Genomic DNA, 11193 nt, shown 5'->3' with positions numbered 1-11193 from the left:
TTTGCCAAAACGATATAGGTATATAGCTCAGCTGGCTGGCGATTTTGCTGATATTTTAAATAGCAGGAGACGTTCAAGAAAAGCAGATCAATGTGACAGTTTACGAAAGGATTTTTTTCCTAGGATAAAGTGGCAAGTGCAGGAGAAAATCGTGCATTCTTTTTATGGACAAAACGATCTGCGCATAGTGTGTAGAGGAAGATATGAATCTCGATTAAAAAATGCCGCTGGATCTTTTGGTAAAAGGGGCTTGTCCGAACGCTATCCGTTCGTTCGTGACCAATTTCTGACGCGGTACGATAATCACGGGAGATAGAAGCGTTGTGGGGATGTGCGGGGACGCGACGAGCCGAAAATAAGAAGAGAGCAAAGTGGCCGGCTGGTCCAGTGGTGTCACGTGACCGGAAGTTGTCCCACCAGCCAGCTCCTCCGAACGCCACGGCTCATACGATCCCTTTACTCTTCTTTCCCCTCTCCCATCGCTCCTCTCCCTATCTCTCTCTCTCTCTCTCTCTTTCCCGGAATAATAATTATCCCTTCCAACGACAGATCAAATAAAAACACGACCAACGGGAGAACGATGCTGCCTATCGATTCAATACGCTTATTCATTGAAAATTGGCAAAATATTGGCCAATTAAATCACCGAGTGGCCAGTGTTTCTCGGCTGGCAGATGATCGCTGAGCATTCGGGAGGAATGATCGGTGAAGACGCCAGGTTTCTGTGCAGGGGGAGCTGCTAGCTGCTGCATCTGCTGATCTGCCAGCTCGAGCGAGCCACTCGACAGAAATCGACGCGACGGAGGCCTGCTATTGGTCATTTCCGATCGGGCCAGCCAATAGCGTTGCTCCGTTGGTTCTTTCCTTTCCTGCCGAGGGAAGGCTGGAAAACTGCATGGATGGTAAGGTTAAAACGGAGCAATATTAGGCTGGCTGGGATATTATCCATCGTACATTATTATGGTTAGGTTTGCTCGTGCATGCTCCAAGCCACGATCTATTCGTAGAGAAATTGACCGCGCGAGGGTGTCGTGGCGCGGGTACGAACGTCGAAATGGCGGGGAACGGGATATTTTGCTACGAGAAAGCACGTCGTTGGCGTGATGTTTTCGCGACAGGGCGTGCGAGCGTTCTATATTAAACTCTGCAAACGCTAGTAGGCCGATTGCGAAACGGACGCCTGATATTTTCGTTGCATCGCACGAGTAACTGCTTCCGACCGACCCTCTCTCTCTCTCTCTCTCTCTCTATGTCTCTGTCTCTGTCTCTGTCTCATCCACAGTCTGCTCTCTCATTCTAACCAACTTTTCTAATTTCATCCATGTTTTACACGTCTTTTCCCAATGAATTCGTTCTTCTTTCTCGTATTTGATCCATTCCGTCTCTCTTCGACCAGCTGGCTCAGTCTCTCTCTCTTTCCCTCTCTTTGTCCTTTTTGCAAACGCTCGCTGCTTTTTATCTCCTCTCCTTCTCATCTGTTTTTCCTCCTGCTTGCTTTTCACTCTGTCTCTCCGTCTCTCTCGCTGCGAGCGACTGTCTCTCTTCATCCTCCTCGGTCAATCCCTCTCTCGGCTTCCCTCTCCAAAGCGAATAGTCCCGTGTCTCGACCGGCCGGAAACGCCTACGCACACTCTGTTAGCGGACGGCCTCACGCGGGGAAAGAGGCTGCATAGCCTACACAAGAGAGTCCGCTGTCGCCGTCAGCCGTCCCTTCTACTTTTCCTTCTTCTCTCTCTCTCTCTCTCTCTCTCTCTCTCTCTCTCTCTCTCTCTCTCTCTCTCCCTCCCTCCTCTTACCCCTCCACACCACCTTCCCTATCGTCGCTCCTCGTTCACAGAGTTCATCGCAGTTTTTGCACTCCTGGCTTCTTCTACAAATACACCACCATCACCCAGAGAATCCTTGTCCAATGCCAGAATATGTCCTGCACTAATGAAAATTCGCTTACTATCAACATATGTAAACATTATTTCCGCAAATTGTCAGAATCTCTTTAATCTTTTGTTTTTGTAACAGACTTACCTATAAATGATTAAGAAAAAAATGCCGAAACGAGCTCTCCTCTTCATATTCTAATAGAGGATAGGAGACAATTAAATCACTTCTTCGTGTTTCTTTCAAGAGGCTTCAAACATATACTCCTCGTTATATTAGGAATTCTACTCTTTTCCTATAGGCCTTGTTTTCTATCATTATTTTCTTATAGTACTGAACAAACTTTTAGCTTCATTTAAATTGAGGCACTTGTCTCTCATCAGCCTTCTCTGTTCGTGTTACAATACAACTTAGATAGATTTGTTGACTTTTAATAAAACGCCGATTTTTACATTTCATATTCCTCGCGTGCGTAACAGCTTATACGAAGAACGGTACGCGGGAGATTCGAGGAATGTGAGGTGCGTGTAACAGACGTGACCTTCCCAAGGTCAGGCAGGACAAGGGAACAATGCTCAGGGCCCGACTCAACTTACGTTAGTCTGCCTCACTGTAGTGAAACTCTTTCGCTTTCCAGCGATAAGCCCGCGACGAATGCATTTTCTTCCAAATGCCATAGGGTCCTAATCCTTTCTCATAACCTATAATAATCTCTATTGTTATACATCGATCCATCTCTTATATATATATATTTTCACATACTTGAATAACGAACAAAGTATCTTAATTAAACACATATCTTTACAAGAAAATAAAAAATAATACCTTTACGTGCAGGTTAGTTGAGTACGGTTTAAACCATTTAAATCCAGCATTTTTTTTTTAAATTTTACCTTTAACAAAAGAAAAATCTTAATTTTCTTAATTAAGCTCGTGGGAGACATGCTAGATTTAAATTTGAAGGGATTACAATTGTAGAAATTTATAGTCTTTTATTCGTTATTCGGTCCATCAAGTATCCTGGCCAGCTGGTCCCAAACGGTCCCAAAACAAAATACAACGAGATCAAATTTTGTGGTGGCTACCGTGTGTACTGTGTAGGCCTTACCCCTACCACCGCCACTACCCCCAGTCCCCAGTTCCCCACGGCATTTTGTCTAATGTGCTGCCCTCTATCTTGAACCGAAACATAAGATTTTTAGAATTATGGCGCCAATCGAATACAGCATGCGTTTTAACCTATCATGCCATCTTTCTATATCATTTGAATGGATTTCGTCAATTCTAATTTAGGATAATCTTTCATTTACGAAAACCTATCTAGTGCAATCTAGTGCTCATAAACAATTTCATGCAATTATTTATAAGGAACAATGGATACAACAAACGAAAGCAGTGAAACAGGACCTTCAAATATGAACAATGACAAACTTTCTGGTACAAAAACCATTTGCAAATTTATTATATTTTAAGTATAATTGTATAATTTATACGTTTTCGTACAAATTAATATTTATTAAAACATTACAGTAAATGATCCGTTAAAGGCAAAGGAGATAGATGAATTTCAGTCAAGTGACAAAGAAGAGGTGACAGCTTTTTGTAACAACGAAATGGATGGTATAGTTATCTTTGTTACATTTTGTCTCTTAAGCTACATTAAGCTTTAATATGTTTTAGATACTATTACAATATGTAATGTATTTTTCATTAATGAGCTTCTTCATTTTCAACCATACAAGGATGATGAATTTATAAGATTCCATGCCTGGAAAATGCCAAATGTAAAGATAGGAACTGTAACTGTTATTGGATGTATTACTAAATTAAATGATTCAAAACCAAACATTCTTGAATTTGAAAGTAAGCCAATCTACTTAGCACCATTAAAAATTATATTCTAATTAATAAAACGTTGTTAGTTGATGATGGTACTGGTGCAGTACCAGTTATTCTGAGAAAAGATTATTACACTAAAACTATGACTCAAAGAGAGGTAATCGAAGAAAACTTGAGACATATAGCTCTTACTCCTCCAACAATTGAGCATCTGAGAGAATGTGCAAAAATGACCTGGCCAAGTGAAACACCTTTGAAAGCTCCAGTTCTTACTTATCGTGAGAACACTACAAAAAGATTCATGGCTGTAAGTTAAAAAAATGAATTATTATTTAATTTTACTGTATTCTAATAACTTTATTTCCATTTAGTATGTAGAATCACTTTGGCATTCTCAAACTAGAAGTGGTTTATTAGGAAAACCTTTGGAACTTCTTGATTATATTGAGGTAAAAGGAAAATGTAATCTGGAATATGAAGTGATAGACAAACCAATAGAAGACTTTACCATAGAAGATGCAGATATAGGAACACTAGTTATTTTTGCACTCGAAGCTTCTATTATAAGTGAACATGAATATAATAAGAAATTTCTGTACAATGCGCACAAAGTATTACCTGCCAGATATCGTAGGCACAAATGAAATAAGTTATGGTTTTTTTTAAAAAGTATTTATTAAAAAAGGAATCAAAATATACTTCAAAAAAATGTCTTGCAATTAATTCAAAAATAATTTTCCTCTATTGGAATTTACAATTTTTAGATAATTTTCCATATACAGCTATATTGTAAATAGATGCTTTGTTGTGCCATTTGCCATTTCAACATTTTATGTGACTCATTTTTCTGATACACCAGCATTAGAATTAATACTAGATGTGGTAGTCGGGTCATTTTCATCTATACTCAATTTATCTTTAATACATGATGTCTTTTCTGCTGTGGATAAAGTTTCACTTTCAACTTTATCACTTAGTTTATCTGCATCTTTAGGTAATATTATTAGTTTATGGCAGTAGCATCCTGTCAAAGGTAAATGTGGTGCAATTTCACTTGGTTCAACAAAGAGTACAGGTGGAACCTAAATAACAATGTAATGTATAAAAAGAATTATCCTTTAATTATAAAACATGTAAAACTCACATGAAGATCTTTGACTTGAGCTTCTCGTGATGTGAATTCACGCAATAAATAGTCCTGACCAAATTCGTAATAAAGTCGAGTGTCATGTATTCTTAGCATAACATTATCTATTCTTAGAAAATATCTTAAAAGTAAAAAGAAACTGCTGGGCATCACCCTCTTTAAAATAAATATAGAATATGTTAAAAATTTGTAGAACAACTACTTATGCCATTAATACTTACAATTTTGACTGACATAACAGCTATGCCATTATCATGCAGCTCATCTTCAAATAATGTTAAATCATGATAAAATTTTATTTTTTCCTTTTGCTTAAGCTTCTCTAAATTAATTTTTTCAGTGGTCTCTTCTATCATAAACCCTGTTATGGTACCTGTGTAATCAGTTGTAAATGTCCAATCGAATGGTCTCACCTTTTCTTCTAAATATTCCTTGCTCTCTAATCTGTTGTGGAGAAAATATAAGCTAGTACATATAAGAATTAAAAGCAAAAAGTGTTTTTTTACCTAGCTTCTTTCCAAGCCTCTGCACAAGCTAACTGTATATTTATTCTGCCATTTGAAACCCGTTTCAAAGCATCTAGTGCATTAAATTCAATAGTTGCTCCATTTTTGTGTTTCAGCATCAAAATGTTATTAGGGAATACCATATCTGGCATGTGTGGCAAGTCCAGAGTTTTGCTATAACTGGTAGATAACTCTGTTTTTATTATTGGGATAATGCTTTAGGTAAAATACTGATTGAATTTATAACTTACACACAAAATTGGCATGCATCTTGATCGGTATCATCACAGCCATTTTCATTCTTAGAACATTTTGAATGAAGTATATGGGACTGTGTATACTTTACGTACCAAGGTGGAAAAATATGTTCCTCCTCATTAACAGGAAGCCGTAAAATGTCAATTCCACCCTGAACTTTAATAGTGGTCATCTATAAAAAATAGTTTGGTAAAATAAACAAATACTTCATATCCTAAGAAATAGCTATTGTCTAAATATTATATCAAGTAATAAACAAATTGAAGTCGAAAGTAAATTAACTGAGCGAAACATAACCTATACATATTTATATATGTAAATAAATTATAATACCAAAACGAGCTTACTTTTATAAAAACCTCTTTTTTTAATATCACGGAGAATAGAAGCTTATTAAAAGCATTGCGAAAGCAAAAATTCAGTTACTTCTTTTTAAGCTTCAATGAATTTTTTAGAACTTTTTTGGACACTGATCGATACTCTCGAATAACGAGAAGTTCGACTTCTAATCATAATGAATCGATAAGATGAAAGTTAAAAAATTATTGCAGTATTATATACGTTTAAATTAATTTAAAAAAGAACAACATATACATGTAGCATTATTCCAAAAAGGAAAAGGGAGAAAATTTGATTGAAGTAAATAAAACTAGCCAAAACGAATTTCCGTAAATTTTGTTTGGAGCAAAGTTGGTCGCGAGCCATAGATTGGTCGATGCGAAATGGTGGGGAGTGGCGGGAGAAGAATTCAAAATCAGAGATAAAGATGAAACAAGATCGAATAATAAATTTAGTCTTCCGCGGATCTTTGCGGGGTTTGCAACGTACTAAGTTTTTTTCATCAAAAATGACGGCCGATAAGAAAGTGAATACCACTGTGGTTAATGATCGTTGTAATGGAAGATTTAAAGATTGCGAAACCATTGCAAAGGATAAATCAGAAGAAAGGAGACAATTTCTAAAAGAAAATACAGTCCATAAATTAAAATCTATCGCCGGCCACGTTGGGCTGTTGGTTACACTAATGTTGTACACAGCGATAGGTGGTTTAGTAAGTTAAATAAATTCTACTCGTTCTGACACAATCTAACTTTATTATATATATTATTCATTTTCCGGGAATCGATCAGAAAATCATGCTGTTTTTTTATTACCGGTTGCATAGATCATAAATTTAACATCAATATTTATCTAAGCTATAAACAATTGGGAATAATGCTGAGCGATAGGAACTATTTTTAGTAATGGCCTTAAGGTCACCACTCGCGCCAAGAGTTTTTGTTAGTTTTACATGATTTTTGCATAAATAAATAATACAAGATCGACCATTTATTAAGAAAATAAATTCATCGGTTTTTATGGATATTGTAATATTGAAAAGTACGAGGCGGAAAGCTGTTTCAAACAAATTTGTAAAAATGAAGTTGCGGACACTGTAAACAGATGCTTGATGTATAAGATTGATGATTATCGGGGGGATGTATGACTTTGGCTTTCCACGAGATCAAATTAAACATCAAGGATTGTTTGACATGTATATTAAAAGCCTAAAGTAGAAAGGTAGAATGAACGAATTTCTATTAAAATACATGATTTCAATGGACTTATTCAATTCTTTAAATCTTGTCGATTATTGTTTCGAGCGAGAAAATTACAAATGTATTAGGCTCAGCAATTTATATTCCCTACTGGAAAATATCGTTTACTTATAGTATCTGGATACTCTCAAAACAATCTGCCACTGATAAATCAAATTCAACTTAATTTAGCGAATCTGATTCATCAGTTTGTCCAAAGCCTGCGGTTACCAGCTCCTCGAAAATTCCGCAATCATTTATTAACGATTTGTGTAGGTATTCAGACATATAGAGCTTCCGGCTGAGCTCTCCAAACTGGAGGGACTCCGCAACACTATAAGAATCCAGAGAAGTCACTTCATCCAATCTATTTCTAACAATACCGATGTCTCCAACTTAGAAACCTTGGTGGGTGAACCTTGTATAATTTCGTTGCCACTAGAATAGAGCACGATTAATAATAATAATAATAAATCATTTGGAAGGTGAGCGTGGAACTTCGCAATTACGAGGAATCGGTACAGGAAGCAGCTCAGGCAGGTCTTCTGGTCACTCTAATTGGCGAACTTACGGACCTGGAAAATCGAGGAGCGAAGAGTCTACCAGCGATCTCCACCGAACGATGGAGCGTTCTACAAGCTGTCTTTTTCGCCAGTACGGTCCTAACTACAATAGGTATATATTTAAATAATACTATTGTCTAATATAAGAAAAAAAAAAAAAGAAAGAAAATATAGCATTTAAAATAAAGGTGTAAAATGAATCTTTGCAGGATATGGAAACGTGGTGCCATCAACCAATCTGGGAAGAATATTTTGCATTCTCTTTGCAATAGTGGGGATCCCTCTGACCCTCATAGTTATAGCCGACTGGGGTAAGCTCTTCGCCGAGGCTGTGGTTCAAATAGCTTTGATCCTTAAGTCAAAATTACCAGTCTCATCAAAGCTCGCGCTACCTACCAATCTAGCTGGTCGAAGATCATTGGGTAAATCCTCTTATATACCCTTTTCCATATCAATTTCACTCCACATTCAACGATTAATGAAAGGCTAATTAATCTTACGCACTTCCCCGTAAACGTCTCGTCAACGACGCAGGGGCTTTCGCGGCTATAGCGCTTCTATTTTTATATCTCGCCTGCGGAGCCGGAATGTTCATGCTTTGGGAAGACGACTGGGACTTCTTTGAAGGCTTCTACTTCTGTTTTGTAACGATGACCACGATCGGTTTTGGTGATCTTGTGCCAAGTGAGTACCGATTTTCCTTTATTTTCCTCTATGGCGTAACGGGCGTCAGTTTCTGATGCAGTAGTGGATTCGGTCGCTTCTATGCAGAGAAGCCCAAGTATACGTTGCTGTGCACCATGTACATCCTGGTTGGACTGGCCTTGACGGGCACCATAATAGAGCTGGTCCGGAGACAGTACGCTCAATCCTGGCGAAGGCTTCAGGCCTTAAGCGGACCCCTCGCCGAGACCATCCGGAAACTCGGTGAACAGGCTGGTGGTGATATGTCTGCTTTCCAAACTGATCTCAGGTGACGAGATTATTCCAGTTCCTCTGCACACTTCAACCTTCCCATAAGCAGCTGTTCCGAACTTTTCTCTATTTTTAGAAAAGTATTGACTGTGATATCGATGCCGCGCTTAAAATGGTCCGGCTCGGGACATGGGGACTCCAAAGATGAAGAATGGGAAGAAGCTGTGGAGGCTGTTCTTAGGGACATCGCCAATTCCGCTACAGCACCTCCTCCTAAAAAACCAATTGTTCAAATAGTCGTCTACGAATCCAGTGTCTAGAAATAACTACGCAATCAAAGATACATATATATAACACGTTTATTCATTATGTATTTACTTTTTTTATTGATAATAAACCGCCAAAGTTTTTCGAACATCTTTTGCGCTTATTTGTCGATAAAAACTGTTATAATAGTTTATTTGTTTATCGATGAGTTGACGAGTCGTAAGAATATATCGATACTTACTACTATATATTATATTATATATGAAATTAAGCAGTCAATGAAAGTCGAAATTATAATAATAACATAAAAGCGTATACGAATCTCGGCAAAGGAATATTAATTTAAATTGATTTAAATGTGTAGAGGAGGTTAGGGTGGTTCAAAGTTGGCGGTCAATTGCGTAAGTGCACAAATGGCAAGCTTTCGATAAACTCCACTCCGGTCATACCTGGCGACTCCTAGCGTCGAGAAAGCTTCCTTCTGTTTACTGCGGTCTGCGGATTCGGAGAAGCTCTTTCTGCCTCATCTTCAATGGCGCTTCGTATTGTGGAAGGAGACGCCAACAACATTCTTTAATCTCCTCTCGGCGCGAAAGCATCTGCTATCCTCTCTCTTTCTTTTTATCGTCTTTATCCCTCTCTCTCTCACATCGTCGTTGATTGAACGTCCACACAACGGATATGCAGACTTCCGAAGGAAAGCAAGATGTCAGAGAGACTCCCGCGAGGATCGTTTGCATCGCTTATCGCGTGCGTATTTCAACATATAGCCCAACAAATCTTAAGTCCTATCTGATTAAATCTCACCCAAACCCCCTGACAAATGTCACTTCCCAGCCTCCTGTAGGCATCTATGTGCGAATTATGTAAAAAGAGCATTATATTTGAAGCTATTTTTGACAAGTCCTAACGTCAAATATCACGCGGTGTCCCTCATCTGCTTGTGGATGTAGCAAAGATTCGCGATTAGAGAATTTTCATTGTTAAAATATATGTTTGTGCAATTGATGGATATAGATTACATGGCGTATAGCATTTAGAATTGACACTAGGGATTACTTGGGACTAAAATTTTTTTGTTTCTTTAGCAATTCAGTATGATGACTGGAATGGAAGATCCAACGGCCATTCCAAAACCGATTAATGATAAAGAGGCGAATTCTAATTGTGGGGTTAATATGGTCTGTACAAGAAGGCTCTTCCAACTTCCACCTATCTTATTTATTTCGTCAACTTTATGCGGAGCGTACAAAACTGTTAAGGGATCAAACGAGACTGTCCAGTTGATCTTGGATAACGTGGAAAATCGTCTTAAGGAAGGAATTGAGCTCGTCCAGCCCTATGCCAATGTGGCGGAAACGCCGTTAAAATTATTTGATAACCTTGTTTGTGCTGGCTTTGACTTCTTCGAAGTCAAACTGCCCGCTATAACTAATTCAGTCAGGTGAATTTCTCTTATAGGAAATTATTTATTGTAGTATTTAGACGCTGCTGTTTTAATAAAAACGAATTTTTATTTTGGCACATTACTCTATATTTTTAATTTTAAGTTCTCGTTTTCCTTTGGTTCACATCTGCTTATAATCTACACAAAAATTTCTCTTTCATATTTTACTGTACGTAGATGATCTTAGCGCAGATGTTTATTCTTATTGACATTTTGATTATAATTCATATTATTTTGTTACTTCTCTATATATTTTAGAAGAGCCATTTGGAAAGGGATAGATTCCTATACGTGCGAAGATGCTATAAGGCAAGTGACAGAGAAAACGCATAAAGTGGAAAATAGTTTTCAATAAATTATGTTTAAAAACGTTTAATGTGTCTATGTACCTCTCATTACTTTGGTAGAAAAAATATATAAATATATTGATAAATATATAATTTAAATTTATCGGATATCTTTTCTTCCTTTAAACTAAGATTATAATATATCTCTTTAAATTATTATACAAAAAATAAGATATTAAAATATTTTTTAATGTATATATATATATATATATATATATATGACCTTCATCCAGTTTATGAATTAAAGTGTCAATAAATATTTTCGCCGCCGTTTTCTCAACCAATATAACGCGCATAAGCATAAATGCTAGGGAGTTAGGGAATCGTATTGATCTTTTCAACAAATTTCTCTCTGCTTATCCAGATGGCGCAATTTTCCAAATGGACCCTTTTGAAACAGGTTCTTCGTCTAGAGAACGACATAACCCAAGATTTTTTGTTATATTAAGAGT

The 11193-nt window shown here is 37.3% G+C and overlaps 4 protein-coding genes across 4 annotated transcripts; 3 read left to right on the top strand and 1 right to left on the bottom strand.

Moving 5' to 3' along the window:
* The first annotated feature begins 2374 nt into the window (after nt 1-2374).
* Nucleotides 2375-4398, top strand: LOC136772460 (uncharacterized). The gene is made up of 5 exons (XM_066725472.1): nt 2375-3312; nt 3406-3495; nt 3556-3738; nt 3798-4021; nt 4086-4398. Exons 1-5 carry the CDS (start codon nt 3249-3251, stop codon nt 4356-4358), a joined length of 834 nt encoding a protein of 277 aa, XP_066581569.1. The 5' UTR covers nt 2375-3248; the 3' UTR covers nt 4359-4398.
* Nucleotides 4399-4414: 16 nt separating this feature from the next.
* Nucleotides 4415-6247, bottom strand: LOC136772459 (TIP41-like protein). Its single transcript, XM_066725471.1, has 6 exons — nt 5973-6247; nt 5619-5797; nt 5368-5547; nt 5083-5305; nt 4859-5017; nt 4415-4796 (listed from the first exon to the last, which is right to left on the bottom strand). The coding sequence occupies exons 2-6, from the start codon at nt 5795-5797 to the stop codon at nt 4554-4556; spliced, it is 984 nt and encodes a 327-aa protein (XP_066581568.1). The 5' UTR covers nt 5973-6247; the 3' UTR covers nt 4415-4553.
* A 93-nt stretch (nt 6248-6340) lies between these two features.
* LOC136772734 (TWiK family of potassium channels protein 7-like) lies at nt 6341-9091 on the top strand. Its single transcript, XM_066725861.1, has 7 exons — nt 6341-6676; nt 7479-7610; nt 7688-7877; nt 7975-8187; nt 8300-8449; nt 8537-8738; nt 8817-9091. The coding sequence occupies exons 1-7, from the start codon at nt 6341-6343 to the stop codon at nt 8998-9000; spliced, it is 1407 nt and encodes a 468-aa protein (XP_066581958.1). The 3' UTR covers nt 9001-9091.
* Nucleotides 9092-9436: 345 nt separating this feature from the next.
* On the top strand, nt 9437-10844 carry LOC136772496 (uncharacterized). The gene is made up of 3 exons (XM_066725515.1): nt 9437-9697; nt 10036-10391; nt 10653-10844. The coding sequence occupies exons 1-3, from the start codon at nt 9629-9631 to the stop codon at nt 10747-10749; spliced, it is 522 nt and encodes a 173-aa protein (XP_066581612.1). The 5' UTR covers nt 9437-9628; the 3' UTR covers nt 10750-10844.
* The last annotated feature ends 349 nt before the right edge of the window (nt 10845-11193 follow it).

Source organism: Prorops nasuta, unplaced genomic scaffold (assembly GCF_024137725.1).
Source record: "Prorops nasuta isolate Cenicafe-Biocafe unplaced genomic scaffold, Cenicafe_Pnas_1.2 PNAS00004, whole genome shotgun sequence".
Classification (NCBI taxonomy): Eukaryota; Metazoa; Arthropoda; class Insecta; order Hymenoptera; family Bethylidae; genus Prorops; species Prorops nasuta.
This window is presented reverse-complemented; position numbering and strand designations above follow the sequence as displayed.

What these genes read in the sequence shown, in the direction of transcription:
- LOC136772459 (XM_066725471.1), bottom strand. Translation starts at nt 5,797, where the DNA reads ATGACCACTATTAAAGTTCAGGGTGGAATTGACATTTTACGGCTTCCT. An exon ending in GAGGCTTGGAAAGAAGCTAG is followed by an intron (nt 5,306 to 5,367) that starts GTAAAAAAACAC and finishes TCTCCACAACAG; the next exon opens with ATTAGAGAGCAAGGAATATT. An exon ending in CTCAAGTCAAAGATCTTCAT is followed by an intron (nt 4,797 to 4,858) that starts GTGAGTTTTACA and finishes ATTGTTATTTAG; the next exon opens with GTTCCACCTGTACTCTTTGT.
- LOC136772460 (XM_066725472.1), top strand. Translation starts at nt 3,249, where the DNA reads ATGGATACAACAAACGAAAGCAGTGAAACAGGACCTTCAAATATGAAC. An exon ending in AAACATTCTTGAATTTGAAA is followed by an intron (nt 3,739 to 3,797) that starts GTAAGCCAATCT and finishes AAACGTTGTTAG; the next exon opens with TTGATGATGGTACTGGTGCA. An exon ending in CTACAAAAAGATTCATGGCT is followed by an intron (nt 4,022 to 4,085) that starts GTAAGTTAAAAA and finishes ATTTCCATTTAG; the next exon opens with TATGTAGAATCACTTTGGCA.
- LOC136772734 (XM_066725861.1), top strand. Translation starts at nt 6,341, where the DNA reads ATGCGAAATGGTGGGGAGTGGCGGGAGAAGAATTCAAAATCAGAGATA. An exon ending in TCTCCAACTTAGAAACCTTG is followed by an intron (nt 7,611 to 7,687) that starts GTGGGTGAACCT and finishes ATCATTTGGAAG; the next exon opens with GTGAGCGTGGAACTTCGCAA. An exon ending in TTTTGGTGATCTTGTGCCAA is followed by an intron (nt 8,450 to 8,536) that starts GTGAGTACCGAT and finishes GCTTCTATGCAG; the next exon opens with AGAAGCCCAAGTATACGTTG.
- LOC136772496 (XM_066725515.1), top strand. Translation starts at nt 9,629, where the DNA reads ATGCAGACTTCCGAAGGAAAGCAAGATGTCAGAGAGACTCCCGCGAGG. An exon ending in TCGTTTGCATCGCTTATCGC is followed by an intron (nt 9,698 to 10,035) that starts GTGCGTATTTCA and finishes TTGTTTCTTTAG; the next exon opens with CAATTCAGTATGATGACTGG. An exon ending in GCTATAACTAATTCAGTCAG is followed by an intron (nt 10,392 to 10,652) that starts GTGAATTTCTCT and finishes TATATATTTTAG; the next exon opens with AAGAGCCATTTGGAAAGGGA.